Consider the following 26,810-nt stretch of genomic DNA (forward strand, 5'->3'; position numbering starts at 1 on the left):
AAGGAGAGGAAAGGCCTTTCCTCTCCTTTCATGCCTCTCTGCCCCTCCACGTGATCGGAGGAGAAATGCTTTTGCATTTCTCCTTCGATCAGGTGCTGGAAGCTGAGCCACGGGGAGGTGGGGGTGGAAGGGGAAGCAATTCCCCTTCCATCTCTGCTCAGGGGAGGGGGGTGCTGGGCCAACGGGGGGCGTTAGCGCTCCCCGGGGCTCCCAAGGGGTTAAAACACAAACTACTCTCAGCTGTAAAACAAAAGTTCTAGCCTTTAGAGAGGCTAAAAAGACACTGAATGGAGGGAGGAGTTATTATTTTGGGGTCCCCACTAACCTAGTGTGGGGACCCAGAGATGATCTAGACAGAAAGAGCAGGTTGTGGTGAACGTTTTGAAGGTGGTCCTATTGTCCTATAACAACCACAGGGTTGAGTTATGAGCAAAAATGTTTTGTAAAAGAATGCCCTGCAAAGCATTATGTGATGACTGAGTGCAGCAAATATTGTATTATGTTGACGGTAATGCTTAGAACAGCCCCTAAAGGGCAGCACAATAAAAATTGCATTTGTAAGAAACATGGTCATGTAACCATATAATTTGTCCCTAGAGGGCATAACCACATGAAAATAGAATGGCACAAAGTAATGCAGTGCAACCATATATTTAGCCCCTAGAGGGTGTAGTGTCTTACACATTTTCAGGCCTAGTAGGCCTACTGGACTAATAAGGCCCTTAGAACACAAACTACTCCAATCTGTAAAACAAAAGTTCCAGCCATAAGAGAACTTCATAATAAGGGACTGAATGGTGGGAGGGGTTATTATTTGGGGTCCCCACTAACCCAGTGTGGGGACCCAGAGATGACCTAAAGAGAGAGAGTGTCATGCTGAACATTTTGGTGGTGGTCCCTTTGTCCTAGGATCACCACAGCCTTGAGTAATGGGCAAAAATATTTTGAAAAAGAATGATTGTAAAACATGGGGTGAGTTTTCGTGAGTTCAGTGAATATTATAGGATCGGCTCTTCCGCTGTGCCTGGAGAGCCATTACCAATATCTGTGGTTGGGTTTTTTTTTTTTTTTAAGTAGAGCATTTATCAATTTGAAGTGTTTTTTGGAAAGCTATGGAGCTTGAAGGGGATAACCAAAAGAAAAGACTCTGGTTAGGTAACAGTGTGATTAGTGTGACCAGCGCTCCAATACCGCCAATGGAGTTTGCACTGTTCACGCTGGCCACCATGGAGCACGAAGGAGAGAGACCAAAGAAAAAAGTAGTTTGCCCACTCTGAAGTATATCAGCAATCGTGCAATTATCCATGTAACAGGGTCCGTCTTCAAGGCTGAAACAAAACCGCCCCTCGGCGGGACAAATGTAAAGCATTTACTAACGACATCAAGGGATTTTTGAAATGCAAGCCCACAAACGAATTAAAATGATGGGCGTGGTGAAAAGGCCACAGATGGATAATAACAGATCGGAAAGCGCTTGCGCGCTCCACCTAGAAAATGACAAAGTAATGAAATAATACTATCACAAACTGTGCCGCATTATGCTGCATAATGTGCATTTTTTTTGGTGCATAATTTGGTCAACCCTGTCTCATAATGTGGCCCTCTCCTGCTGCATAATTTCAGTGGCCCGGGCAAAAATGTCTTGTGCATCATTGATGAAGAAGCAGCCATTCTTTTGGTGATGTTGGCCTCCTTCGAAAACATGGACCAACGCATAAGAAATTCAATTTTCCATTGGATGGTTTCATTCCTTTTGGAGCAAAGATCACAATAGCTGCCGTCCATTTGGCATCAAGTAATTTGCACGCATCCACTCACAGTTTAGCAGTTCGTGTAAATGAAATAAAAGTAAATCTATTGCTGGCTAGGCATCGTGTTTACACCCGAAAGACCAGCTTGGGTATAATGGAAATCTAAACTATGTTCCAATTGTTAATGAGGAGATGTATTCATGATTTGCACAGTTGTGTCCACAATATAAGGTTATTTCAGACAGCACTATCTTAACATAGTAAAATTGTATTTTCTTTCCGTCCGCTGTATGTTTGTAGTGTTAAAGTATTCGTTTTTTTTTTTCTTTAATATTAGAATGTATTTAGGGTATTTTGTTTGGAATCTTGAAATTGTCCTTTACGTTTCTTGCGCAGTGAACTTGTTATAAAGTTGGTCTTGGGAGTTTCAGTCCTGTGGGTTTGAAACTGTTTCCTGATTCTGGTTATACAGCCTGTAGGGCTGCAGACTTTGGGTCTACAGCCTCCGCTAGCTACTGGGCGACCCGGGCAGAAGAGAAATATTAAGCAGTTACTCTTCAAGTGGTTGGTGGGAGGTGAATGCAAGGATCCCGATGTAGTTTTAAGAAGCAGAAAAGAATCATTAACTTCCATCTGTAACATAGCATGCATTACATATTGAAACCTTGCTCATTTAACCAACCGGTTAACTCTGATTTTATTTTTGCACGCATTTCTTATTTGGGCGATAGGAGTTAGTTGAAGCTCTCTAATTTTTTTTGAATCTGCGTGTTTGTTTTTTCTTGATTCCTCGGCAGGACTGAAGTGTGGCAGCGCCCTCTTTCGGCATGAGATTGGATATGTACTTGGGCAGATGCAGCACGAGGCCTGCATCCCGCAGCTGAGGGCCGCGCTGGAGTCTGCGCAGGAGAACCCCATGGTGCGCCACGAATGTGCCGAGGCGCTAGGCTCCATTGCCAAGGACTCCTGTCTGGACACCCTGCGGGCGTACGCCCGGGACGAGGAGCGGGTTGTGCGAGAGAGCTGTGAGGTAGCGCTGGACATGTTGGAGTACGAGAAGAGTGACCAGTTCCAGTATGCTGATGGACTGAGTAAGCTTCGGACTGTGGAGTAGACCTCACTGGGCCTCCAAAGGTACCACTGGTGGCTTAGCAGGCCGAACTTGCTCTCAGACAAACATGGATAGAACATTTGGGATTTCTGTTACATCTGATGCAGTCCCTTATGTCTGGCCTTCCCTCTCAGTTGTGGCCCCCCCCTGCACATCTTTAATCCAAGCCCCTGTCCGCCTTAAATTGCAACTCCAGCCCCAGGAAAGTAAGATAACGTGTGAACCCAACTTCCTGGAGTATGAATTGAATTAAAAGGAATCCACCGAAATACGTTGCCTTATCACACTTTATTTTCAATGTCGTGTCCCTAGCGATGATGGTGATTATTTTTTAAATCCTCTGTGCTTCGGTAAGTTAGAGTAGCCCTTCCGCATGGTGTGTAGAGGTCGCAAATGATTGGAGCCATTTTATAGTCTGTATTTGACAGAAGGTCTTTCAAGGTGTTACAAGTGTGTGAAATCAGCAAGTGCCTGGGAGTGCACCAAACTGGGAAGTTTTGTGGTTACGGTAAGTCATGAACGGGACTTGGCAGAAAAAACACAAGAAGCTAGGAGGGCAGAATAAAAAAGAAAGGCCAAATGTTTTTGGGAAAAATAAGAAAGGTCAGATGTTGTCAAGACCTTAAGATGCTGCGAAGTATCCTCTGAAAAGTAGGTGAAACGTGACAGGGTTAGGAACTTTGTGGGTGTTTCTGGAAGCAAAGTGAGGTGCCCTTATTCGAAGACTAAACTAACCCGCAGCAGTTCTTTGAGAATGACAAACTTCACCATCACATAACAGCTGCCGGAACATGTTTCCATGTCTGAAAGGGTCGTGGCTCCAGGAAACATGTTGTCCATTACACCCAGGGTTCCCTGGTATGCAGCAACTAGGTACACCTGTGTCTGGCCTGAACCACTGAGGCTCTGCCTGTTCTGCCAGTGTGCCTGTCGAGCACAGATGCTTCCTGGGGCACTAGTCACCCCCCTCGTGACTCTGCCCCATGAGCCCAAAAAACCTCCATTTGGAACACGTAATATGTTTGCGGCTTTGTGTAACCCAAACGGTAAGCCCCTCCAAGAACACTAACCGTAGTATCTACACCTCCCAGGATAACTGCTGCCGGCGTTGCACATCCATCTGTTCATTCATGGGTTTCTTTCTCTTATCAATGCGCATGCAACGCAATGTCCTTGCATAGACTGCTGTCGATGAACTGGGGGAAGGGGCTCCCGGCACAAAGACAATAAATCCATGATGCCCTGGTTAATGCCCTCTGCTTTCTTTGCACTGCTTGTGTTTGGAGTAGTGTGTGTGTTTGTTTATTTTGTCAGCTGTCTTTTCAACTTAGCTCATCATGGGCACCGGGTGCTCCTACATATTGTTTTTATTTGTAATCCAGTACAGAGACGTACATAACTTTGCAATACAGAAGTCAGCTCATTACTCTGGCATCCATCACTGCCCGCTCTACAAGTCCAGTGCACCGCTTTGTAACTGTTACCACAGATCCGGCACCCAGGCCTCTGAACCTCCTTCCTTTGGGCTTCTAACGCTCCTTCACAGGGGCCGGTGTGACTGTCGGGTTGCATGGCTGTTGTACTACCTGACATCCAGGTACCTTACCCAGCGCTCCTTACACTCCTGCCTCTGCTGCTGTGGACCACTGCACAACCCTGGTGCACCCAGTGCTGCAGCACCTGCAGCTTTACTACTGCCCCATCCTTGCCCCTCTATCCAGTAGCCCGGATGGAGTTTCTGCATCCCCCCCAGCTGCATCCTTGCCCCAGTATCGGTGAACTCTTCCTGAAACCGTGAACTCATGCCATGCTTGGACAGCTGCCATTCACCTGCCTTCCCTAGCTCTGACCCACAGGGGGCAGTCGAATCCTGTTTTACAGATATCCCATCTTGGCTGCAGCACCTCCCAGCGTTTCTAGAACCAAAATCCGTAACTTCAGCCTCACCAACCAGCCCCCCTTCACCCTTCACCCTTCAATACAATTGTAAAGCAAAACCCACTGGTCGTAATTGATGCAGCAAAAAACCGCGGGGCCACTTTGGAAACCTCAATTATTATAAGTTAAACTTATAAGTGTCTTCAATAAACATGTGTGCAAGTTTATTAAGAATCTCGTGCTTTACAGGACAGCTCGAGCAAGACAACATCTCATTGTACGCTGATACTCCACACACTGTATTATTTCAGTTCTCTGGATCTTGACAATCACGATTCGTGTTCATGGGTTTTAGGTGGATCAGCGATGAGCTCCCAGATTCGTTTTCAATTGATATATAAAAGACATAGAAGAAATAGTTGAATGAGGTTCCAGGTGAGATTTTGTTTTCCACAATTTTGCATATTTTTTGCCCTGTGGAGACCGGTATGTGGAGAAGGTGTCTCGTTGAGAAACATTTTCTTCTCAAACCTGTTTCCTGTCCGTATCTCATGAAGTATGCCTTTGCGTGGGAAAAAAGTGATACAAGATACCAAGAATTTATACATCGTACTTAAAAGGCAATTGTGTAAAGTTTTCATTACATTTTGAAAAAAAAAAAGAGTATAGGAATTTGCACTATTTTTGTCCCAAAAAACTTGGATGGTCAAATTCCCAGCTTGGTAGAAGAGGCCTTAGCCCTTATTACGATTTCCTGGTAAATCTCTATTTGACTATAAACAAACGTTTTCAGCTGTGTTGCCCTTATGAGGGCAGTACGAAAACTGGCACAGGGTGTAATTTTTCACCAGTAGACTGGTGCAATTGCCTATCACTAGCACCCCAGGATATCCGTAATTGTGGGTGTGGTTTTATCACACATTTTTAACACCTAATGAGGCCCATAGTGTGTTAGATCCTGATCTGTGGAATCTCTCCCTGCACAATTCACTGGAAGACAAGCACTGACTGTATCGTAAAGTAATTCCTATTTCGCCTTGGTGTTTGCCACTTGCCTCGGTTTCTTCTCTGCTCTGAGTGCCCTGAGGCAGGTTAGCGCTGGCTGTAGCGCTGTGCGAGCAGCAAAGACTAACTCCACTCATGTGCAACCTTCATTTATTCCAATAACCTCCATGGCTCTGCCAGTGTCCCCCACTCCTTCTACACCACACTGCTAAGTAGCTTATTACTAAACCCCAAAGCTGAATTGCAACCCTTCCTAATTGCTCACTTTTTGGAGTTAAAAAAATGCGGCTTTTCCACTGCACTGGATTTGCAATCCGCAACTCTCTATTTATTCTGTTTCGAGCGTCACCAGACCTCCCCCCAATATTTCCGTGAAAGATGCATGAAATTATGCAACAGGCTTATCCTTGCACTTTCTGCGTTATACAAGGGAATAAAATATAATCCCAGATTGTCTGCAGTCTCTTCCTGTACGTTGCATTTACTGTGACCTCTGAAAGCTTTTGTGATGCGTTCTCCTTATCCTCTTAATGCGATAAATCCTCTCTTCCTGCACCTGCTGCTGCACTCTGGAAGGGCTAGTCCATCACGCGCAACCGCTTAGCCAGAAGAAGTAACCACACGCTTTCCAAAAAGACATAGCAATCCAAATACCGAAGGGGCAAGCGGATAAGTGCCAGTGGGAGTGCGTACTTCTTAGCCATTGGACCTCCGCGAAAAGCCTGGTGCCATTGAGATGGTGCAGAAAAATACATGATCTTTGGGAGAAGCCTGGTGCCACTGAGATGGTGCAGAGGAATCCATGACCTTTGGGAGAAGTCTGGTGCCATTCAGATGGAGCAGATGAATCCGTGACCTTTGGGGGAAGTCTGGTGCCATTCAGATGGAGCAGATGAATCCATGACCTTTGGGAGAAGCCTGGTGCCATTCAGATGGAGCAGATGAATCCATGACCTTTGGTAGAAGTCTGGTGCCATTCAGATGGAGCAGATGAATCCATGACCTTTGGGGGAAGCCTGGTGCCATTCAGATGGAGCAGATGAATCCATGACCTTTGGGAGAAGCCTGGTGCCATGCAGATGGAGCACATGAATCCATGACCTTTGGGAGAAGCCTGGTGCCACTGAGATGGTGCAGAGGAATCCATGACCTTTGGGAGAAGCCTGGTGCCATGCAGATGGAGCACATGAATCCATGACCTTTGGTGGAAGCCTGTTGCCATGCAGATGGAGCACATGAATCCATGACCTTTGGGAGAAGCCTGGTGCCATGCAGATGGAGCAGATGAATCCATGACCTTTGGGGGAAGTCTGGTGCCATTCAGATGGAGCAGATGAATCCATGACCTTTGGAAGAAGCCTGGTGCCATGCAGATGGAGTACATGAATCCATGACCTTTGGGAGAAGCCTGGTGCCATGCAGATGGAGCAGATGAATCCATGACCTTTGGGAGAAGCCTGGTGCCATGCAGATGGAGCAGATGAATTCCAGTACAAATAAATCAGGACTGCAGCAGGAATTTGGAGACTCAGTGAATGAGCAGGTAGGACTGGGAGTTGGGATTGTTGTCACGGAAATGGGTTTAGCATGTATAACACACACAACATACGAACATTATTATTCATTACAAAACAGTTAGTCAGCTATTAATATCTTGAAATGTTTTGTATCTAATCTTCATTTATCCTGAGAAGTAGTTAAGGAGATTAGTGGGATCAGAGGTCTTTGCAGCGCTTGTCATTTATTGCTTCTACGTCATCGGTACATTTGCATGTACGTCAGATATCCCTGGTGCCCTGATGTTTCTCTATCAATGTTCCTTGAGTCCTGGTTCGAAGAGTGGGTTGTAACACATTTTATTTATTCACTTCACAGTATCTGAAGCAACTTCTCTTGCAGAGTATTTGAGCAATTAGGAATTTGTTGAAGGATCATGCATTGTTGTTTAGAACTTGATAATCTTTTGCTAGAAAGAATAGCAGGTGAGAGCTATCGTAGGTATACTTTTTTGCTTTTTCTGGTGTTTTTGGAGTTGGTGAAGGTGGTAAAGCAATGTATGGGTTTAGGGAAGGTCTTTGGGGCAGCTAGAACGGATGGTGTGGATTTGGACATGGAGAAAGGAGCCTGAGAGTGACAGTTGTTGGGCGTCTGGTGCTCATTCTTTGGTTTTGTGTAATTATGGAAGCTTCATTTATTTTGGACAGATGCTGCTGTTGACTTTGCCTCTCGGTTAAGGACAACCGTGCTCAGTTCGAGATTCTAAGTTTGGGCATGGCCTTTTACTACTGTGGACCGATTTTTTTTTATTTTTTTTTATTTTTTTTTATTTTTTATAATAAGATTGTGCTTATCTCTGTTTTGCTTTAGAAACTGAGGGGTGTGGATGCCAGTGTTGTTGTTTACATGTCTTTCGCTGATGTTTCTGTCAAATGATGGCATCGCTAAAGGGCACAAAACCTAAACCTTCCACAGCAGGTCAGGATGACTCTGTGTTCTTCTGTGCCAACCGCTCCACCTCCCAGAACCAGCGAGTTTAGATGGACAGCCATTGTGTGTGACAAGTTTCCGAGTGGGCTTGTGAAAAATATTGTCAAATGTCCTATTACAGATATACCTGCTTTTGCAGAAATATTGTTTTTTTGTCTCTCATACCTTAAATAAAATGTACGAGAAAGTAAAAATCCAATTAAAGTGAGTTCTATTATCTGTTTTAGTGTCACTATTTTGTACAGTTATATGTGGGATACTGAATTTTGGCATTGGACTCTGATGCTGTACCAAAATGGTTGGTCTCTGTTGACGAATTACACACTTGTACGATTCTCCAAACATGTTTTAAAGCTAGTTGTCCTGATTAAGTCAATGTCTTTGTGTCTGTGGTTTATCCTGATATCATCACAGGTCACCCAGAGCATAAGGGGATAGGGGCAAAGGTATTGAGTTCGCTTTATAAAAAATGTTAGGCTAGTACTCCAATTGGATCTTATAGGAGAGTAGCACTGATATGCGGCCTACCCACCTGGAAAAGACATATGCATTTCCATGTATAATATGACCAAGGGAAATTGGGGGTGGGATTGGTAACTGTACAGGAAGCTAAAATCATATGAGGTCTGTTTAAAAAGGCATAGATCATCGGATAACCAAACCCACACATAGCTAAAATATATGGCATGTTGTTAGTCATCATTTTAGTGTGAGATCAACAAGTTTCAGCTTTTTCCACAGTTAGCAAACCTCCATCTCGAATCTTATACCAAAACGCAGGGTATATTGTGAGATGAGGGGAACGTTTAGCCGGAAGACTGCATAGCGTGATGCCTGCAAGGTAGTGATACAAAGTTGAAGTAAAGCCTCCGACATTTCCTGACCTCCATCTGTTCCTACTGTTGACCATTGTCAGTAGCTAGAGCTTCTCAAAGTGCTCAAAATCAAAACCTCCAGTCACCGGTCTAAGGGTGAACACTTCTTTCTTCAAAATCTCAGTTTCTTTCTTCAAAATACCAGTTCACTGGAAGATTGACTGGAGTATTCCTGTTTTAAGTATGCAGGCATGCCGTCTGTCACTGAATAAACATTGAAAGAAAAAGTGATGTACCCATGATCTTTGATTGGTGTAAACGCATTACACTCCAGAGCTTAAAAGTGTCTTGGATAACTGAACTGTTTAGCATAGAGTCAGAAAAAGTCTTGCAGTAAGTTTTAAACTAAAAGCCAATACTGAGAAGTGCAGCCTATTATGTTTACATGCATGATGGAACTTTGAGGAGGGGAGGATTTACTGAAAAGGGGGATGTGCTAGGCAACCTTCATCCACAAATGCATTTCTGAATGAAAACAAGTTGAAGATGGGAATCCGGTGAGTTTCTTAAAACCATCAAAAGAAGTGTGGTTTGAGGTCTGAAGCCTCTGATAAAATCTCCTTTTAATGGGTAGTGGAAAATCTAGTGACATGTTTTTTTTGTGAAAATTCCTTGCATGAATTGCTGTACATAAGAACAAACCTATCTTTTTCATTGCAGAACGAAGATCAAGCTGGACTCTTTATGGTCCATGGTGGAGCTCATTCATAATGTGACATTCCATTGAGAGGGCTGGAAACTTGCATCCATGACAAGTTTCTCAGCTGGCCACTCTTCTCAGATCAGCACTTCTCTTGAAGACCACAGTTGTGTTTTGCCAAGCGTTTTCCCAGCAACCACTTTTCCAGCATGCTTGGTTCTTCATGAGGCTTGCATTGTTTCCTTCTAAGGAAACCATTCCCTTCAAGATGTTCCAGGTGCCTGGTTCCTGAGCGTCTTGGATCGTCGTTCATTCCTCAAATTCACTGATCATCTCAAGTTTTAAACAAGGATCTGCTTTGCAGAAGCTTCCATCATCTACCTTTGTGACATTCATAAGAATATCTCAAGGTCTTTCTCCTCTTCGGTGTCTGCAGTTGCTCACATCATCTGAAAGTTCTTCCGACACCTCCCTCCAAAAGACCTTCCAGGAAATGGTGTTCATTTTTGTCCATCATTACAATTTGACCTGCATTGGAATCTTGCATAATTTCTTCGCAAATCTCCGAGAGTTTTATTCACAAAATCTTCCCAACTTCAATCTCCTAAAGATCTTCTTAATATTGTTCTCGTCAATATCTATTTCAGATCTGTCTCCTGAAAGTCATCTCGCCATCGTTCGTCTTATATCTTCCCAGCATTTATTTTAACAAGATCTCCCCTGCATTGCTTTTCAATATATGATTTACAGACTCCCTTTTCCAAATATTTTTTTAAAGGTTACTCCTTGGAAGGGGTAAGAAGGAAGCGAGTTAAAGAACAGAAGATGTATAAAAGACACAGAAAGCAAGGAGGAAAATTGGAAGAATGATAAGCGAAAGCAAGCAGAAAACAAATGTAAAAAAGAGAAAGAAAGCAGGGGAGGGATAGAGGCAAAAAACAGTCACGTGATAATAGAAGGCAGAAAAATGAAGACAGATGTGAAAAGAGGGAAAGGAGGAAATTAGGAGAGCACAACCCGGAAAGACTGATTTAAGACAAGACACATAGTAAAGCTTTGTGCAATAAGAAAAAGATGGAATGAAATTAAAGCCTGTGGGTTTCCGTGGGCATCAGTGTCAAAATACAAATAGCAGAATAGGACATGCCTCCGAGAGACCCAGTTGTGTAGTCAGTTCTGTCAAATCTTTGTAAAAATGCTTTGCTACAAATAATTCAGATGATGCCTGTACACCTGAACCCATCATAGACTAAACCAGTTTTGAATTTTTGGAAAGCTATATATGAGCTTGTCTCCGGAACCGGATGCCGTGAGTCCATTCAATGTGTGTCCTTCCTGTTCCAGGAACCAAGCTCTCGTAGGAATGAAAACACAGAAACAATAATGCAAAGCTCAGTTGTAGAACTGAAAATCAAATCACTTCTTCGAAACATTTTCATTTTTATTAGAATTATAACTTACAATCCTATGCAGCCAGCAGCGTAGATTGTTCTTCAAAAAGGCGTGCGAGGTGGAGAAGCGAGGGTCTGAAGTTCATATTGGCGAGCAGGACTGGAAAACCCAGGACAATGGACCTGCACAACTGGGATGCCAACCACACCCTGGAGGCGCAGCGCCTCTTCCAATATGCAGAGGTGGAGGAGGAGCCATTGTACACGGACTACAAGCCCCCGCCACTTGATGCCATCCGCCTGCCCAAGTACCTCATCTACCTACTCATGGCAGCCTTTGTGGTGGCGGCGGTGGCCTACGCCATTGTGGGGCACCTAATCAAAGACCTGATGCATGACCTTGCTGGTAAGGCCAGGAAATGGCATTGGGAATATAAGGGGACTGATGTGTTTGTGTCATGTTTTCACTGTTTAGGAGGGGGAGTAAGGGAAAGAATGGATGAGCGGGGAAGCTGGAGGATGGGACAACCTGGAGCACAAGAGGGTCTGCTTACTTAATAAGGACAAAGAAGAGGGGAGAGCAGGAAAACACGTGATCTTCCCTGGGATGCTGAAGAGAGAAAGAGTAGTTCCCTGAATGAGCAGTGGAAGGAGTCATCCAATCAAAGCGGTAGTAACGAGGCTATGCTCCAGGGGAGGGGCAAACAAAATAACAGGCAGGAAAGCCATCAAATGAAACCCAAGCAAATTAAGTTAACTAGGAAACCAGTCAATGGCAAGCAGTGGTTTAGTGCAAAGCAAACTACAAATATTGGTGCTGTCGACCATAGATCTTCAACAACAGACAGCTGCAAGTAGTTATACCGATTATTGGCATGAGATTACCAGTCTAGAGGAAGGCTAGTTGTCAATTGTTGCAAATGCAGACTCTGGTTATGGATCAGTTTGCAATCCCAACTGTGTCCTTGGTTAAAGGGAATGGAGGAACAATATGTTATTCTATTGGTTTGTCCTAATTCACGGTTGTTGTATGGCAGCAGTGCTGTTTGAGAATACACTGGCACGGATTGTGGGTCATGCTTACTGGGGGGATCAGACAGGCTGCTGGGAAATGCTGAGTCGGGTTTAGTTTGGAAGGTCAAGCAGTGTGGGGCAGAGGGCAGCATGGACTGAGGTGGATTCATTTAGCAGGATATGGTACAAGCCTATTATGCAAGTCATGTGGGCTTAGATGATTGCTCACCTGCTGTGTCGTGTGTTCTTTGTGCTGGTAGTAACACAACATCTGTAAAGGTACCAGTATGTAAATGATGTCTGGCTGAAAAAGGTGTCACTACTGGTTCAAAGTCCTGGTTTTCACATGTTTATGAAAACTCGCAGGTATGATTTGGCTCACAGAACAAAAGCAAAGCATATTTCATTGTTTTAGAAGAAGAGCAGTTTTGTCACATGTGGCTGTTCAACATTTGAGGACCTCTAGGTGGAAAAAACAAAGAACTTCCGACCTCCATTTTTGTGCTATCTAAATGTGGCTACTGGAAAATCAGGTGTAGCTTGGCAAATGGACCGTATGCGTTGTGACTCTTGCTTTGCAGAAGACTCTGTGGCAGACAGTGGTCCGTGGGGCTGACGTGGTCAGGTCGGCTTATGCCAGTAAATATCCGGATTGCCACAGTCGGAACCTGTTGGAATCTGTCCAACGGTTTAATAGATGCATCCAGGTAGATGGAACTCCTGTAGTCTAATTTGCATTTTAGAAAAGCACTGGCCACTGGTACACACTGCAGGTTCTGGTAAAAGGCTTTTTTGAGGGATTTCAGTTGAAAAAGGCATCTATCAGGCATCTTAGCCACCAGGCTTTCTAGAGAGGTTTGCAGCGAATAAGTACCAACATTGTGCACACTGCTGGAAGACAGCGGTGGTGGGCTCGTAATGCCCACCGAGGGGTTACGGTCCAGCTACAGAAGTTGTTTTTGGTTGAGAGAGGCTTGCTCTTCAAGTGGCTGATTTCAAGAATTTGACAGCCATCCACCAGTGCACGAGGGAGAGGAAGTCTGTCATGCTGATTGACACATGTTTCCCTCTGTCTGATCATGTCAGACTGACGGTCAGCTGTGGGTTATTGACGTGCATACAAAAGTTAAATTAAGGTAGAGCAGTTTATCCGGGGGACTCAAGTAATGCTGGACCGTATCAACCTACGAGGGACACCATAGCTAATCATTTTGGGATCTGAACTGAAAGGAGACAATGCCAACTGTCCCAACTTTTGTCAGTCTGAGGGTGGTGCAAATGCTCAATCGTGTCAAGGGCAGCAAAACGTTTTTAACAACACCAGTCCTATAACACCATCACTGTTGAGTTGGAAAAGGTCACCTGCATTGCTTTGGAGATCAGACTCTCCTGCTGCCAGCACCCATTGCACGCTTCTGTTAGCTGTACACTTTCACCTTCCCCATGTATGACCATCAAACATGTGCACTGCGGACTCCCTATGAGATGGAATGAGCCCCAGAGTTAACTTCTGTGGTCTTGACAGGTAAACCATGTCCCCCATCCTCTACTGGGCATGTCTAGAGTCCTCTCATTAGGTGGACAGTTGGAGGTGGCCATAATGAATTACAGGGACAAAGCACATCCCCTGTCACCTACCTGGGAGCATTGCCTCCCACTCTTTTTTTATTTATTGTTCTGCCAGTCCCATGGAACAAGGCCTTTCACTCCATTCATGTTCCACTTCGAACTTTCAATGTCAAATAGTCAGAGGGTAGCTCCCCTTCAGCAACAAGATATAAACCTGATATTAAGGGACCCAAGTGTGATGTCTGTTTCTATACTCGTTTACCAGAATTGCAACACAAGTTTCAAGGAGCTTGGGGCGAGATCGGAGACCATGATAAGCCTGAAGGTCTCCTTTTCGCTTGGTTTAGCAGCTGGTTTCTTAAGGCTCGAACACTTCCAATGTGTAGACGATCCAGAATTGAGCCTTATAGGAAGAAGTTTACAATGTTGAGCAAGAGAAGACCGAACATTCATACAGTTCATTGCATTATGCTAAGGGGTTGTAAAGCAAGGCTTTAGTTTCATAGACCACTTTCTTGAAGGTCTGAATAGTTGTAGGGTTTGAAAGCACACTACTGGGAGGGGTATGATTTGTAAGACATTATTGATAGCGAGTTAGGATATGGCGGGATGGTGCATTGACCACTTATTCGCCTTACTCGACCACCGTAATGTTCATGTAATATTGTTAATTAAACTTATGGACACAAATACATTTTTAGATCAGAAATAAAAACTCGGAGCATAAATAAAACAGTAAAGGTAAAATAGACACAGCCCCCCCCCCCCTTTTTTTGGGAGGGGGGGCTACAATGAAAACATCCGAGATTGACTAGCCTACATGGAAAGTGGTTGAGCTGCTGAGTTTTCGTTTAGCTAATATCTAAAAGTTTAATAGGTCTTGACCGTTGTCTGTCATAGTCCACCTAGGCCATCTTGCCACCTGAACATAGAAAGTTAAAAAAAAAAAAATCCAGGTATAAAAGAAGTTTAGAAACTAACTGTGACGTACTAGAAGAGGGTTCAATGGTTTAAGAGCATTGGTGGAAAATGTCTGGCTTTGAGCTTTGGATCACTTGACTAATGGAATCTGAGGAATTTCACGATGGACCTGGGGTTCATGACAAAAGGGTTCGTATTCACTCTTCAGTGTTAGACTAAAGGGAATGGTAATAATCCTACTTACGTGCAGGGGTATTCGCATGGAGCTCTGGCTAAAACAAAGATATTCTGAAAATTAGTAGGACGATTGTGAGGTATTGCCTGCAGTGATCCAGAGAGCTTTCACCTACACAAAGTATGAGGCCTCATGACCCTCTTCTTTCTTTCTCAGATTGGGCGTTTGGACCAAAACCAGAAGAGGACAAAGTGCCTGGGTCCCCGAGTTCTTCAGATGATAAGCAGTGGCCTAAGGAGGCCGAAGCCCCCCGGAGAGCCGAGGAGATCTTTGTGATTATGGGGGAAGAAATGGGGGAATTTCCCTACAGCAGCAGTGTCCTACCACTTCTGGACAGCGACCCGCTGCCCCGCCGCACGGGCCACCGTTCTTCTATCACTTTTGCCAAGGAGACAAGTCGAAACAAGTTCTTCTAGTCGCCATGGGACATGATTAGAAGCGGTACTGATCTTTCGATGGACTCTGAGACTACATACCATATTACAGCCAGGCAAGAACTCAAATGTCACTTTGTGTAACACCGGGTCATACGGTCAGTGTACTCCCTCGTTTGCCAGAACAGATGAACGATTGGGTGTTCTGTTGGCCAACGATGGTCTTTGCTATCGTGAAAGGCATTGTAGGATTCAAAATTAGCCAATGTTCATGACTTCATATGGCTGGTGAAATAAAATTTAGCCACTGCTTTTCCTTAAAAAGAATGTTGGTCAAGGCTGGTTTATGTCATTAATACAAGCTTGTTTGACACAAATGTTGGCAAATTACTTTTATTGAATCTCTGATTAGAAGCGGGCACAGAAGGATCCTGCAGGCTGCTGTAGTACAGCTGTTCAGGTAAAAAAACTGGAATTGTTCCTATTTTGGACGTAATCTGGACTCCCCAGCCCCTGATTACACTTGACAAAGAAAGAGTCTCTGGATTTTATGAACCGCACCAGTACAGTATTTCAACCTATTTCTGTAATCTGCCATAGTATTACCATTTGATTAGCATATACAAGAGTTGCTAGAACCCCCTGGTGCAAAATCCTTTTGACCTGTTCCAAATGGTTTCTACTGGATCCAATGTGGCAAATTAAAGCTTGGACTCTGTATGCCCAGCCATGAAAAGAAAGTTGGAGTGGTAACGAAGAAAATAACAGAAATCATTGGACGCCTACAGCCAGTTTCTAGTTGCAACTGGTATGTTTTCTAAGAAGTCATTTTTAGTTTTAAAAAAAAGTTCAAATTATGCCAACTGCATACAGACGAAAAATGGTGTAATTGGTCCAAAAACAGTTGAAAAACTCCAGAAATGTTGGTGACTTTGTGGCCAATAAAATGAATTTCCCGCTGTATTGCTTCATCCCATAGTATGTGCCTTTGGCTTGTTCCATTAGAATATCAGCCAATCAGAGAAAGGTTCAAGCTGAGCCCACCCCTGCCTATCCATCACTCTTCTTCTGCTCTTCTGTGACAGAGCGGCTCACATCCTCCTTCCCGTCTGTCACCTACTACTGTTTTAGATTCATCTGAGCATCCCACTGGCCCCAGGCATGTGTGCCACTTGATCCTCCTGTCTTGACTTCTTAGTCAAGAACAATTTGCATGTGGGGAATTTAGTTTTACCGTTTTCATTTGGGATTTAGAAATCCCAGAATGCAGTAGGCCTGTTCTAAAGAACTAAGATTGGCCAAAGGTGTCGCACGTGACTAGGGATCTCAGCGGGCATTAATTTAGGACTCCTTGAAGAGTTTGGGCTGGTGGTAGTGAGGGGAATGAGTAGTAAGGAGGGCCCCTAACTGTGTGGTGGGAAAAACACATCAACTAAAGTAACTAGGAGGCTCCATGGGAACAGTCTCTAGTTTTGGGATTTAACAGCCTAATGACTGAATTTGACCAATTTGATGAAGGTAGTAGGTGCTATGGTTTGTAAATAGAAGCTCAGGATTGCAGCCCGTGTCGGTGGTAAATCTAACATGAAGAAAATTGCTCCTTTCGTTTTAATTACATTTTTAGAAACTAACATTCCAGCTCTATTGGTACAACAACTCTCCATCCATGTTGTGTGTGTTTGTGTTTGTGTGCGTGCGCGCACAGAGACCACTTTTTATTTATATATACTTTTAATGAGACTACAGGGCACTCCAAAGCTGGGTTGCTATGCCTGTACGCATTCTGCCACTGATAAAAAACGAAGGCCCTCATTATAACATTGCCGGTAAATACCGCCTACCGCCGCAGTGACTGCCACCAACATACCGCCACAACGGATACCATCCGTTGGCCATATTATGACCACTGCCTGACTTCCGCCACAATAAGGGCGGAAATCCGGCAGTGTTCATAGTGGCGAAAGGTGGTAGCCTGGCGCTGCTAACACCAGCACCGCCACGCCAGTAGAACGCCACCAGTCGTATTATGGTGAGTAATGGCGGTAGCAGTGCCCCTTACCGTTCCCTGCCAGACGACCTCCTCGCTGGACAAGGTAAGTCGCGTGTCCGACAGGGGAGGGTGTGGTGTTGTGTGTTTGTGTGTGCATGAATGTGCGAGTGTGTGTGTGTGTGTGTGGATGCGCCTGTGTGTGTTGTGTTTGCGTGGTTGTATGCGTGTGAGTGAATGGGTGTAAGAATGCTGAAGTGAGTGTGTCTGCATGTCAGTGTGATTGTGTTTGAGTATGTCTGCAAGTATGCTTGTATGAATGCGTGTATGCCAATGTAAGTGAATGGGTGTATGCATGGTGCGTGTGGGTGTCTGTGTGTGTGTGTGTATGCGGGGAGGGGGGGTGTGGGGTGAGGGGTGCTATGACTAGTGGGGGTGGGGGGCTGATGTGTGCTGTGACTAGTAGGGGTGGGGGTGATGTGTGGCTGTGGGGGTTGGGGTCAGTTGTGTGGGGTGTGCGTGTTTGGAGGAGTGTGGGGGGTGAGTGAGTGGATCGGAGGGGGGTGGACGGCTTAGTTTATCGGGTGGGTGAGTTTGGATAGGGGGGTGGGGGCGTTAGTTGAGTGTTGGGGGAGTGGGGGAGCTGCTTACCGGTGATAGGGAAGGAATTCCTCGTCACCGGTAGCGCCTACCGCCATGATTTTCGTGGCATTGCTAATACCCTGAAAACCATGGTGCTAGGCCGGCTCATAATGCCATGGGCGGTACTTTCAGCCGCCGGGCTGGAGATAGACATCTCTGACCCGGAGGCTCATACCGCCATGGCAGTATGAGTGGAGCAGTGGCGGGTTGGCTGCAGCTAACCCGCCAATCTCATAATGTGACGGTATGTACCACCAGGGATATAATGAGGGCATATATATATAGCGTATGTATAATGCATTGCAGGGTACAAGTTTTGCTTTGATACACATTGCAGAGTACGAGCTTCTGTGTTGCGGAGGGCCCGACACAGCTTTCCTTTGAGAGATAGATATATATCTCTCTCTATATATATGAGAGAGATGTAAATATTTTCAGCAAACCACATTGCTTTGCAATGGAAGGTTTTGAACCAGTTAATGTGTATGCAAGGTGCTGTGTCTGTTTTTTTCTGTGCCACTTCCTTGTACACTCAACAGTTGTGTTGGTGGGGCCAAGACAAATAGAGCTGGGGCATGGGCCCCACTCTAGAGATGCCAGTGAGAACGCCCTCAGACACTCGCCTTCTATTTTCCATGGGATGCCGCCCATTACGCTAAGTGCACAGTGGATAATGCATGTGGCGCAGGCTCGGCTGGCCAAGGAGTTCCTCTCTAGGTGAAGTGTACTTTGGAGCTGTCACCATGGTGACAGCTTGGCCTCAGGAAAGCAAAGTCTGGAATCCAGAGTCCTTGTTGCCAGGTGCAGGCATGTTTTGGCCCTGTTCCCAGATGGAAGGGGGCTCCTTTCTTAGGAAGTATAAGAGCATCTGCTCTCTTCCAGCTGTTTAACAAATCAGGACATGAGTAGTTCATCCAGTCCAGGTTTGTGCTGTTCATTATGGGGCCTTAGCCCTCTTTATCCCGCTACGTATCAGGACTATTAAGTCCCAGAATGCAAATCAAAAACCTGGTCTGAATGTGCACTTATGCTTCAACTAGACAAAATTAAGACCTTGGTTGATGATGAAATTGACTTTGAATCACTGCCTGCAGAGGCCCACCAGAGTCCCAAGTACGTACGGATGCATGAAAGAATGAATGTTGCAAGGGTGTTCTGGAAGTTGTAGTTGTGACTTCTCCCATTGAACCAATAGGAATATCATCTCAAAATAAGGATTTGCAGCAGAAAACCCAATCACTGTAAACGTGGTCATTGCTGTACACATAGTTTCCATGTTTCCTACAAATTCTGGATTTTGGAGTCCGTTTTATAATGGAGTAAACAAGAATGCAAGTCCCAGAATTCAAAGAATAATCCTGGACTGTAGCTGCACATCACACATGGACCGAGAAACTTGGCAGAGCTGTGTAAAGTGGCTCATGTCACATGTGGCACCTGCAACCAGTCCCTGCTTCCTAGCAAACTGCACTTTTCACTCTGAAACTTGTAATTTTATTTTTAACAAGATATATATGGGATCAAAAATGTATGTTGTGCAAAGTAGTACTCGGTAAAAAGCTGCCACTGGTTGTAGGGTGTTGCACATGACAAGGGGCCATATGGCAACTGTGCATGGTGTCTTGGAAGGTTCTGGGGCGCTGTAGCTAGAGGTGTGACAGATGCTGCAGCTCCCCCAGACCTAGAGGCATATATATATATATATATATATATATATATATATATATATAGGGATGAGGGTATAACCTTAAGTAGGAGGGCTGTAAGGCTATTCGAAGATTCCACCCACTAAAGGTAGAATGTTCTAAGTTAAAAAGGGAAAAACAGAAAGACAGATATTGGAATGTTTCAGCCTATACCAGCCATTATAAGCCCAGAGCCAATTCGTGGTCTCCAGTGGCGCTCTCAACATTCCAATGAAAGATATTGTATCATGTTGCATGAGTGAAATATATATCTTTCTGAAAAATGCCTTCGACTACCATCTTATCTACCTCTTTATCTCCCCCAAATGCACGTGACCCGCATATGCCCTAATTACGACCTCATGGTATTCCTGTGCCTTAGCGTGGCCCAGTACCATGCAATTACGAGTAAAACCCATTGGAGTGGGGAAATACCACGTGGAGCTGACTCGTTTGGCCATAAAATCACATGGAATCCCCTAATCCATGTTGTTTTACTGCAGGCATCTGAACATATGTAAGTGGGGGTGGTATGTGGAATGGGAGGGGTCAAGGAGGGCGGTGGGGAGGGAAGGGGACTTTTTTTGTTGTTGTTTTGTTTTTAGCACAGGGGAACATTGGTTGCTTCTCCATTATAAAAAGAGGCATACAAGTCTGTGCTTTCTTCTAGTTACAGGTCTGTGTTTCCTTCCAGGCCTGCCTGGGCCTGTACTGTCTTCCAGTGCAAACACTCTGCTTCCTTTTATTACTTTCTGGCTCCATGCTTTTTTCAGTTCCTTGTCTAGCCGTCCTTCCAGCCATATGCCTGGGCTTCCTTCCAGTGCTGCTTTTGGGCCTGTGCTTCTTTCCATTTCTGAATCTGTCCATCTTTTTTTAAACATATCTTTTTATTGGCATTTGGAATACAGCAGTTTCCAAACCTAGCACTGTCATATATCTCACAAGATTATTGAGCATCATCTCCAATCCCTCCCACCACCCTCGTCCAGGGTAGCAGGTAGGTGGTATTCTTGTAGTGGTCTCAAGATAGGCCACATCAGGCCCAGATTAAGCAAGATCTCCACATAGTTGACCTCTGTATGCATTCCAGTCCTTTTAAAACTTGCCCCTTTTTTGTGGACAGCCTTTACTTTCATACACCACCTTTTCTGCCAACATTTACCAGTCCATGTTGCGTTTCCAGACACCTAGTTCAGGTGTCTGTGCTGTGCCCGACTTTCGCTGTATTCCTTTTGGCCACTGCCTGGCCCAGTGTCATCCATGTCCATTGCAGTCTGCCGGCCTTCATTTTCTCTAAATATTAAGCACACACCACTAGGTGGAGACTGGCATGCCCCCCCCCCCCCACCTCTTGCTTCACCTATGCAATTTACCACTGCAGACCAGAGCCCTTGTACTGCTGGCCAGTCCCATAGAGCTTAGAAAAAGGTAAACATCCTATCTGTCCGCACCCATGTAAACAGTATGTGTTCTTAGCTTTCCCCATCTTAGCCAGTGTTGTTTGGGTGTAATAAGAGCGACGGAGGAGCTTTTGCTGGGCTAGTCTAAACCTTGAGCATAAAGCCACTTAAGTCTGTCCATCTTTTGAGTGATGGACCTGTGTTCCTTTTGGTGCTTCTTGGATCAGTGCTTTATTCCTTTGCTAGCCTACCCATCCTTCCAGTGTTGGGCCTGTATTTCTTTACTGTGGTTCTTGGACCTATGCTTTTCCCCACTACTGGGCCTCTGTTTTATTTGAATGCTTCCTGGGTCAATGCTTTCTTCTAACGCCAAACCTATCCGTCTTTACAGCAATGGACCTCTGCTTTCTGCCACTGTCACTAGGTCTGTGCTTTCTTCTAGTGACGGGTCTCTACTTCCTTCCTGTGCTGCCTGGATCTATGCTTTACTCCAGTGCAGAGCCCCTGCTTCCTTTCAGTGCTCCTTTGGTCTATACTTTGTTCCAATGTTGACCTGTCCATCCTTCCCGTGATGTTGGGTCGGTGTTTTCTTCTAAAGATTAGCCTTTGCTTCCTTCCAGTGCTACCTGGGCCTGTGCTTTCTTCCACTGCCAAGCCTGCCAATCTTTCCAGTGGTGGGCCTGTGCTTTCGCTGTCCTGTGATGGGTCCTTGCATCCATCCAGTGATTCCTTGTCCTGTGCTTTCTTCTGATGCCAAGCCTGTCAATCTTTCTGTGATGGGCCTGTGCTTCCTTCCAGTGCTGCCTGGACCCATGCTGATGGGCCTCTGCTTCAGTCTAGTGCTTCCTTGTGCTGTGCTTTCTTCTGATGCAAATCTATACATTGCTTCCTTCCACTGCTGCCTGGGCCTGTGCTTCCTTCCAGTGCGGCCTGGGTCTATGCTTTCTTCCAGTGCCAGGGCTGGTCAGTCTGTTCTTTCTTTCAGCGGTAGGCCTATGCTTCCTTCCTTTGCTGTCTGGACCTGACCACTGACTCCTTCCATTGCTTTCTGAGTAATGCCTTCTTCCAGTGCCGAACCTGTATATCTTTGCAGTACTGCTGGGCTCATGCTTTCTTCCAGTGATGGGCATATGCTTCCTTCCAGTACTGCCTGGGCCTCTGCTTCCTTCCACTGCTACTGGGTCTGTGTTTGCTATCTTTGATGGGCCTCTGCTTCCCCTTCCAGTGCTGCTAGGACCTCTGCTTCCTTTGAGTGCTGGGCCTCTGCTTCCTTTCAGCGCTTCCTGGGTCCATGCTTTCATCCAGTGCAGAGTCAGTTCATCTTTCCTGCAATGGGTCAATGCTTACTGCCTGGGCCTCTGCTTCCTTCCAGTACTGCCTGGGGCTGTACCTCCTGCCAGTGCTGGGCCCGTGCTTCCTTTCACTGCTGTGGGAGTGTGCTTCCTTCCTCTTCTGCCTGGATATGCGCTTCCTTCCAGTGCTGCTGGGCTCATGCTTTCTTCAAATGATGGACCTGTGCTTCCTCCCAGTGTTGGCTGGGCCTGTTTCCTTCTTCTTCAGCCTGGATATGTACTTCCTACTAGTGCTGCTGGGCCCATGCTTTGTTCCAGCAATAGAAGTGTGCTTCCTTCCAGTGTTGGTTGGGTCTGTGCTTCCTTCCAGTGAGGTCTGGGCCTGTGCTTCTTCCAGTGCTGGCTTGGCCTGTATGTCCTTCCTCTTCTGCCTGGATATGTGCGTCCTTCCAGTGCTGTTGTTTCCATGCCTTCTTCCAGTGATGGACCTGTGCTTCCTTCCAGTGTTGGCTGGCCGGTGCTTCCTTCCTCTTCTGTCTGGATATGTGCTTCCTTCCAGTGCTTTTTAGTCCATGCTTTCTTCCAGCTATGATCTGTGCTTCCTTCCAGTGTTGGCTTGGCCTGTACTTCCTTCCAGTGTTGGCTCAGCCTGTACTTCCTTCCAGTGCTGGCTGGGCCTGTACGTTCTTCCAGTGCTGTCTGTGCCTGTACGTTCTTCCAGTGCTGTCTGGGCCTGCACTTCCTTCTAGTGGTGGCTTGGTCCATGATTTCTTCCAGTGATGGGCCCATACTTCCTTCCAGTACTGCCTGCGCCTTCGTCTTCTTCTAGTGTTGGCTGGACCTGTGCTTCCTTCCAATGCTGTCTGGGCCTGTGCTTCATTCCAGTGGTGGCTTAGCCTGTGCTTCCGTCCATTGTTGGCTGGTCCTCTGCTTTATTGCAGTGCTGAGCCTGTACTTCCTTCCAGTGTTGGCTGAGTCTGTGCTTTATTCCAGTGCTGGCTGAGCCTGTGCTTCCTTCCAGTGCTGGCTGAGCCTGTGCTTCCTTCCAGTGCTGGCTGAGCCTGTGCTTCCTTCCAGTGCTGGCTGAGCCTGTGCTTCCTTCCAGTGTTGGCTGGACCTGTGCTTCCTTCCAGTACTACCTGGGCCCGTGCTTCCTTCCAGTGTCGGCTGGGCCCTTGCTTCTTCCAGTGCTGGCTGGGCCTGCGTTTCCTTGCAGTGCTGGTGGTCCATGCTTTCTTCCAGTGATAGTCTTGTATTTCCTTCCAGTATTGATGGGCACATGCTTCTTTCCAGTATTGGCTGGGCCCATGCTTCCTTCCCGTGCTGAGCCTGTGCTTCCTTCCAGTGATGGCTGAGCCTGTGCTTCTGTCCATTGTTGGCTAGACCTGGCTTCCTTCCAGTGCTGGCTGAGCTTGTGCTTCATTCATTTGTTGGCTGGGCCCATACTTCACTCCAGTACTGCCGGACCTGTGCTTCCTTCCAGTGCTGGCTGAGCTTGTGCTTCATTCATTTGTTGGCTGGGCCCATACTTCCCTCCAGTACTGCCGGGCCTGTTCATCCTTCCAGTGGTAGCAGAGCCTGTGCTTCTTTCCAGTGCTGGCTGGGCCAGCACTTCCTTCCAGTGCTGGTGGGTACATGCTTTCTTCCAGTGATGGTCACATACTTCTTCCAGTAATGGCTGGGCCTGCACTTACTTCCAGTGCTGGTGGTCCAAGCTTTCTTCCAGTGATAGTCCTGTACTTCCTTCCAGTACTGCCTGGGCCCATGCTTCTTTCCAGTGTTGGCTGGGCCAATGCTTCCTTCCAGTGCCGGCTGAGCCTGTGCTTCTGTCCTATGTTGGCTGGGCCTGTGCTTCCTTCCAGTGCTGGCTGGGCCCGTGCTTCCTTTCAGTACTACCTGGCCCTGTGCTTCCCTCCGTTCCTGTCTGGCCCATGCATCTTTCCAGTGGCAGTTGGGACTGTGCTTTGTTCCAGGGTTGGCTGGACCTGTGCTTTGTTCCAGGGTTGGCTGGGCCTGTGCTTTGTTCCAGGGTTGGCTGGGCCTGTGCTTTGTTCCAGGGTTGACTGGGCCTGTGCTTCCTTCCAGTGCTGGCTGGGCCTGGGCTTCCTTCCAGTGCTGGCTGGGCCTGTGCTTCCTTCCAGTGCTGGCTGGGCTTGTGCTTCCTTCCAGTACTAGCTGGGCCTGCGCTTCCTTCCAGTGCTGGCTGGGCCCGTGCTTCCTTTCAGTACTACCTGGCCCTGTGCTTCCCTCCGTTCCTGTCTGGCCCATGCATCTTTCCAGTGGCAGTTGGGACTGTGCTTTGTTCCAGGGTTGGCTGGACCTGTGCTTTGTTCCAGGGTTGGCTGGGCCTGTGCTTTGTTCCAGGGTTGGCTGGGCCTGTGCTTTGTTCCAGGGTTGACTGGGCCTGTGCTTCCTTCCAGTGCTGGCTGGGCCTGGGCTTCCTTCCAGTGCTGGCTGGGCCTGTGCTTCCTTCCAGTGCTGGCTGGGCTTGTGCTTCCTTCCAGTACTAGCTGGGCCTGCGCTTCCTTCCAGTGCTGGTGGGGTCCATGCTTTCTTCCAGTGATAGTCCTGTACTTCCTTCCAGCGTTGGCTGGGCCTGTGCTTCCTTCCAGCATTGGCTGGGCCTGTGCTTCCTTCCAGTTTTAGCTGGACCCATGCTTTCCTTCCAGTGCTGAGTCTGTGCTTCCTTCCAGTGTTGGCTGGGCTGTGCTTCCTTCCAGTACTGCCAGGGACCTTGCTTTGTTAGTGTTGGCTGGGCCCATGCTTCCTTCCAGTGATTGGCTGGGCCTGTGCTTCATTCCAGTGCTGGCTGAGCCTGTGCTTCCTTCCAGTGTTGGCTGGACCTGTGCTTCCTTCCAGTACTCCCTGGGCGTGTGCTTCCTTCCAGTGTCAGCTGGGCCCTTGCTTCTTCCAGTGCTGGCCGGGCCTGCGCTTCCTTGCAGTGCTGGTGGTCCATACTTTCTTCCAGTGATGGTCACATACTTCTTCCAGTGCTGGCTGGGCCTGCACTTCCTTCCAGTGCTGGTGGTCCAAGCTTTCTTCCAGTGATAGTCCCGTACTTCCTTCCAGTACTGCTTTGGCCCATGCTTCTTTCCAGTGTTGGCTGGGCCCATGCCTCCTTCCCGTGCTGAGCCCGCGCTTCCTTCCAGTGTTGGCTGGCCCTGTGCTTCCTTCCAGTACTACCTGGGCCCGTGCTTCCTTCCAGTGTCGGCTGGGCCCTTGCTTCTTCCAGTGCTGGCTGGGCCTGCGCTTCCTTGCAGTGCTGGTGGTCCATGCTTTCTTCCAGGGATTGTCTTGTATTTCCTTCCAGTACTGATGGGTACATGCTTCTTTCCAGTATTGGCTGGGCCCATGCTTCCTTCCCGTGCTGAGCCTGTGCTTCCTTCCAGTCCTGGCTGAGCCTGTGCTTCTGTCCATTGTTGGCTGGACCTGTGCTTCCTTCCAGTGCTGGCTGAGCTTGTGCTTCATTCATTTGTTGGCTGGGTCCGTACTTCCCTCCAGTACTGCCGGGCCTGTTCATCCTTCCAGTGGTAGCTGAGCCTGTGCTTCTTTCCAGTGCTGGCTGGGCCTGCACTTCCTTCCAGTGCTGGTGGTCCAAGCTTTCTTCCAGTGATAGTCCTGTACTTCTTTCCAGTGTTGGCTGGGCCCATACTTCTTTCCAGTGTTGGCTGGGCCCATGCTTCCTTCCAGTGCCGGCTGAGCCCGTGCTTCCTTCCAGTGCCGGCTGAGCCTGTGCTTCTGTCCAATGTTGGCTGGGCCTGTGCTTCCTTCCAGTGCTGGCTGGGCCTTTGCTTCCTTTCAGTACTACCTGGGCCTGTGCTTCCCTCTGTTCCTGTCTGGCCCATGCATCTTTCCAGTGGCAGTTGGGCCTCTGCTTTGTTCCAGGGTTGGCTGGGCTTGTGCTTCCTTCCAGTGCTGGCTGGGCTTGTGCTTCCTTCCAGTGCTGGCTGGGCTTGTGCTTCCTTCCAGTGCTGGCTGGGCTTGTGCTTCCTTCCAGTGCTGGCTGGGCTTGTGCTTCCTTCCAGTGCTAGCTGGGCCTGCGCTTCCTTCCAGTGCTGGTGGGTCCATGCTTTCTTCCAGTGATAGTCCTGTACTTCCTTCCAGCGTTGGCTGGGCCTGTGCTTCCTTCCAGCGTTGGCTGGGCCTGTGCTTCCTTCCAGCGTTGGCTGGGCCTGTGCTTCCTTCCAGCGTTGGCTGGGCCTGTGCTTCCTTCCAGCGTTGGCTGGGCCTGTGCTTCCTTCCAGCGTTGGCTGGGCCTGTGCTTCCTACCAGCGTTGGCTGGACCCGTGCTTCCTTCCAATGCTGAGTCTGTGCTTCCTTCCAGTGTTGGCTGGGCCGTGCTTCCTTCCAGTACTGCCAGGGACTGTGCTTCCTTCCAGTGTTGGCTGGACCTGTGCTTTCTTCCAGTACTGCCTGGACCTGTGCTTTCTTCCAGTACTGCCTGGACCTGAGCTTCCTTCCATTGTTGGCTGGGCCTGGTCTTCCTTTCAGTTCTACATGGGCTGTGCTTCCCTCCAGTACTGTCTGGTCTGTGCTTCCTTCCAGTGGTGGCT

The 26,810-nt window shown here is 47.2% G+C and overlaps 2 protein-coding genes across 2 annotated transcripts in view; both read left to right on the forward strand.

The window, feature by feature from the left end:
* DOHH (deoxyhypusine hydroxylase) overlaps positions 1-3,131 on the forward strand; it is a 28,600-nt gene extending 25,469 nt beyond the window's left edge. The window contains exon 4 of the mRNA XM_069215861.1: positions 2,549-3,131. Coding sequence (XP_069071962.1) covers positions 2,549-2,865 — 317 coding nt within the window. The 3' untranslated portion in view covers positions 2,866-3,131. The remainder of the gene's footprint in view (positions 1-2,548) is intronic.
* A 145-nt stretch (positions 3,132-3,276) lies between these two features.
* On the forward strand, positions 3,277-16,215 carry SMIM44 (small integral membrane protein 44). The gene is made up of 3 exons (XM_069215862.1): positions 3,277-7,288; positions 9,768-11,544; positions 15,034-16,215. The coding sequence occupies exons 2-3, from the start codon at positions 11,316-11,318 to the stop codon at positions 15,291-15,293; spliced, it is 489 nt and encodes a 162-aa protein (XP_069071963.1). The 5' UTR covers positions 3,277-7,288; positions 9,768-11,315; the 3' UTR covers positions 15,294-16,215.
* The last annotated feature ends 10,595 nt before the right edge of the window (positions 16,216-26,810 follow it).

This window comes from Pleurodeles waltl, chromosome 12, assembly GCF_031143425.1.
Source record: "Pleurodeles waltl isolate 20211129_DDA chromosome 12, aPleWal1.hap1.20221129, whole genome shotgun sequence".
Taxonomy (NCBI): domain Eukaryota; kingdom Metazoa; phylum Chordata; class Amphibia; order Caudata; family Salamandridae; genus Pleurodeles; species Pleurodeles waltl.

What these genes read in the sequence shown, in the direction of transcription:
- SMIM44 (XM_069215862.1), top strand. Translation starts at nt 11,316, where the DNA reads ATGGACCTGCACAACTGGGATGCCAACCACACCCTGGAGGCGCAGCGC. An exon ending in CCTGATGCATGACCTTGCTG is followed by an intron (nt 11,545 to 15,033) that starts GTAAGGCCAGGA and finishes TTTCTTTCTCAG; the next exon opens with ATTGGGCGTTTGGACCAAAA.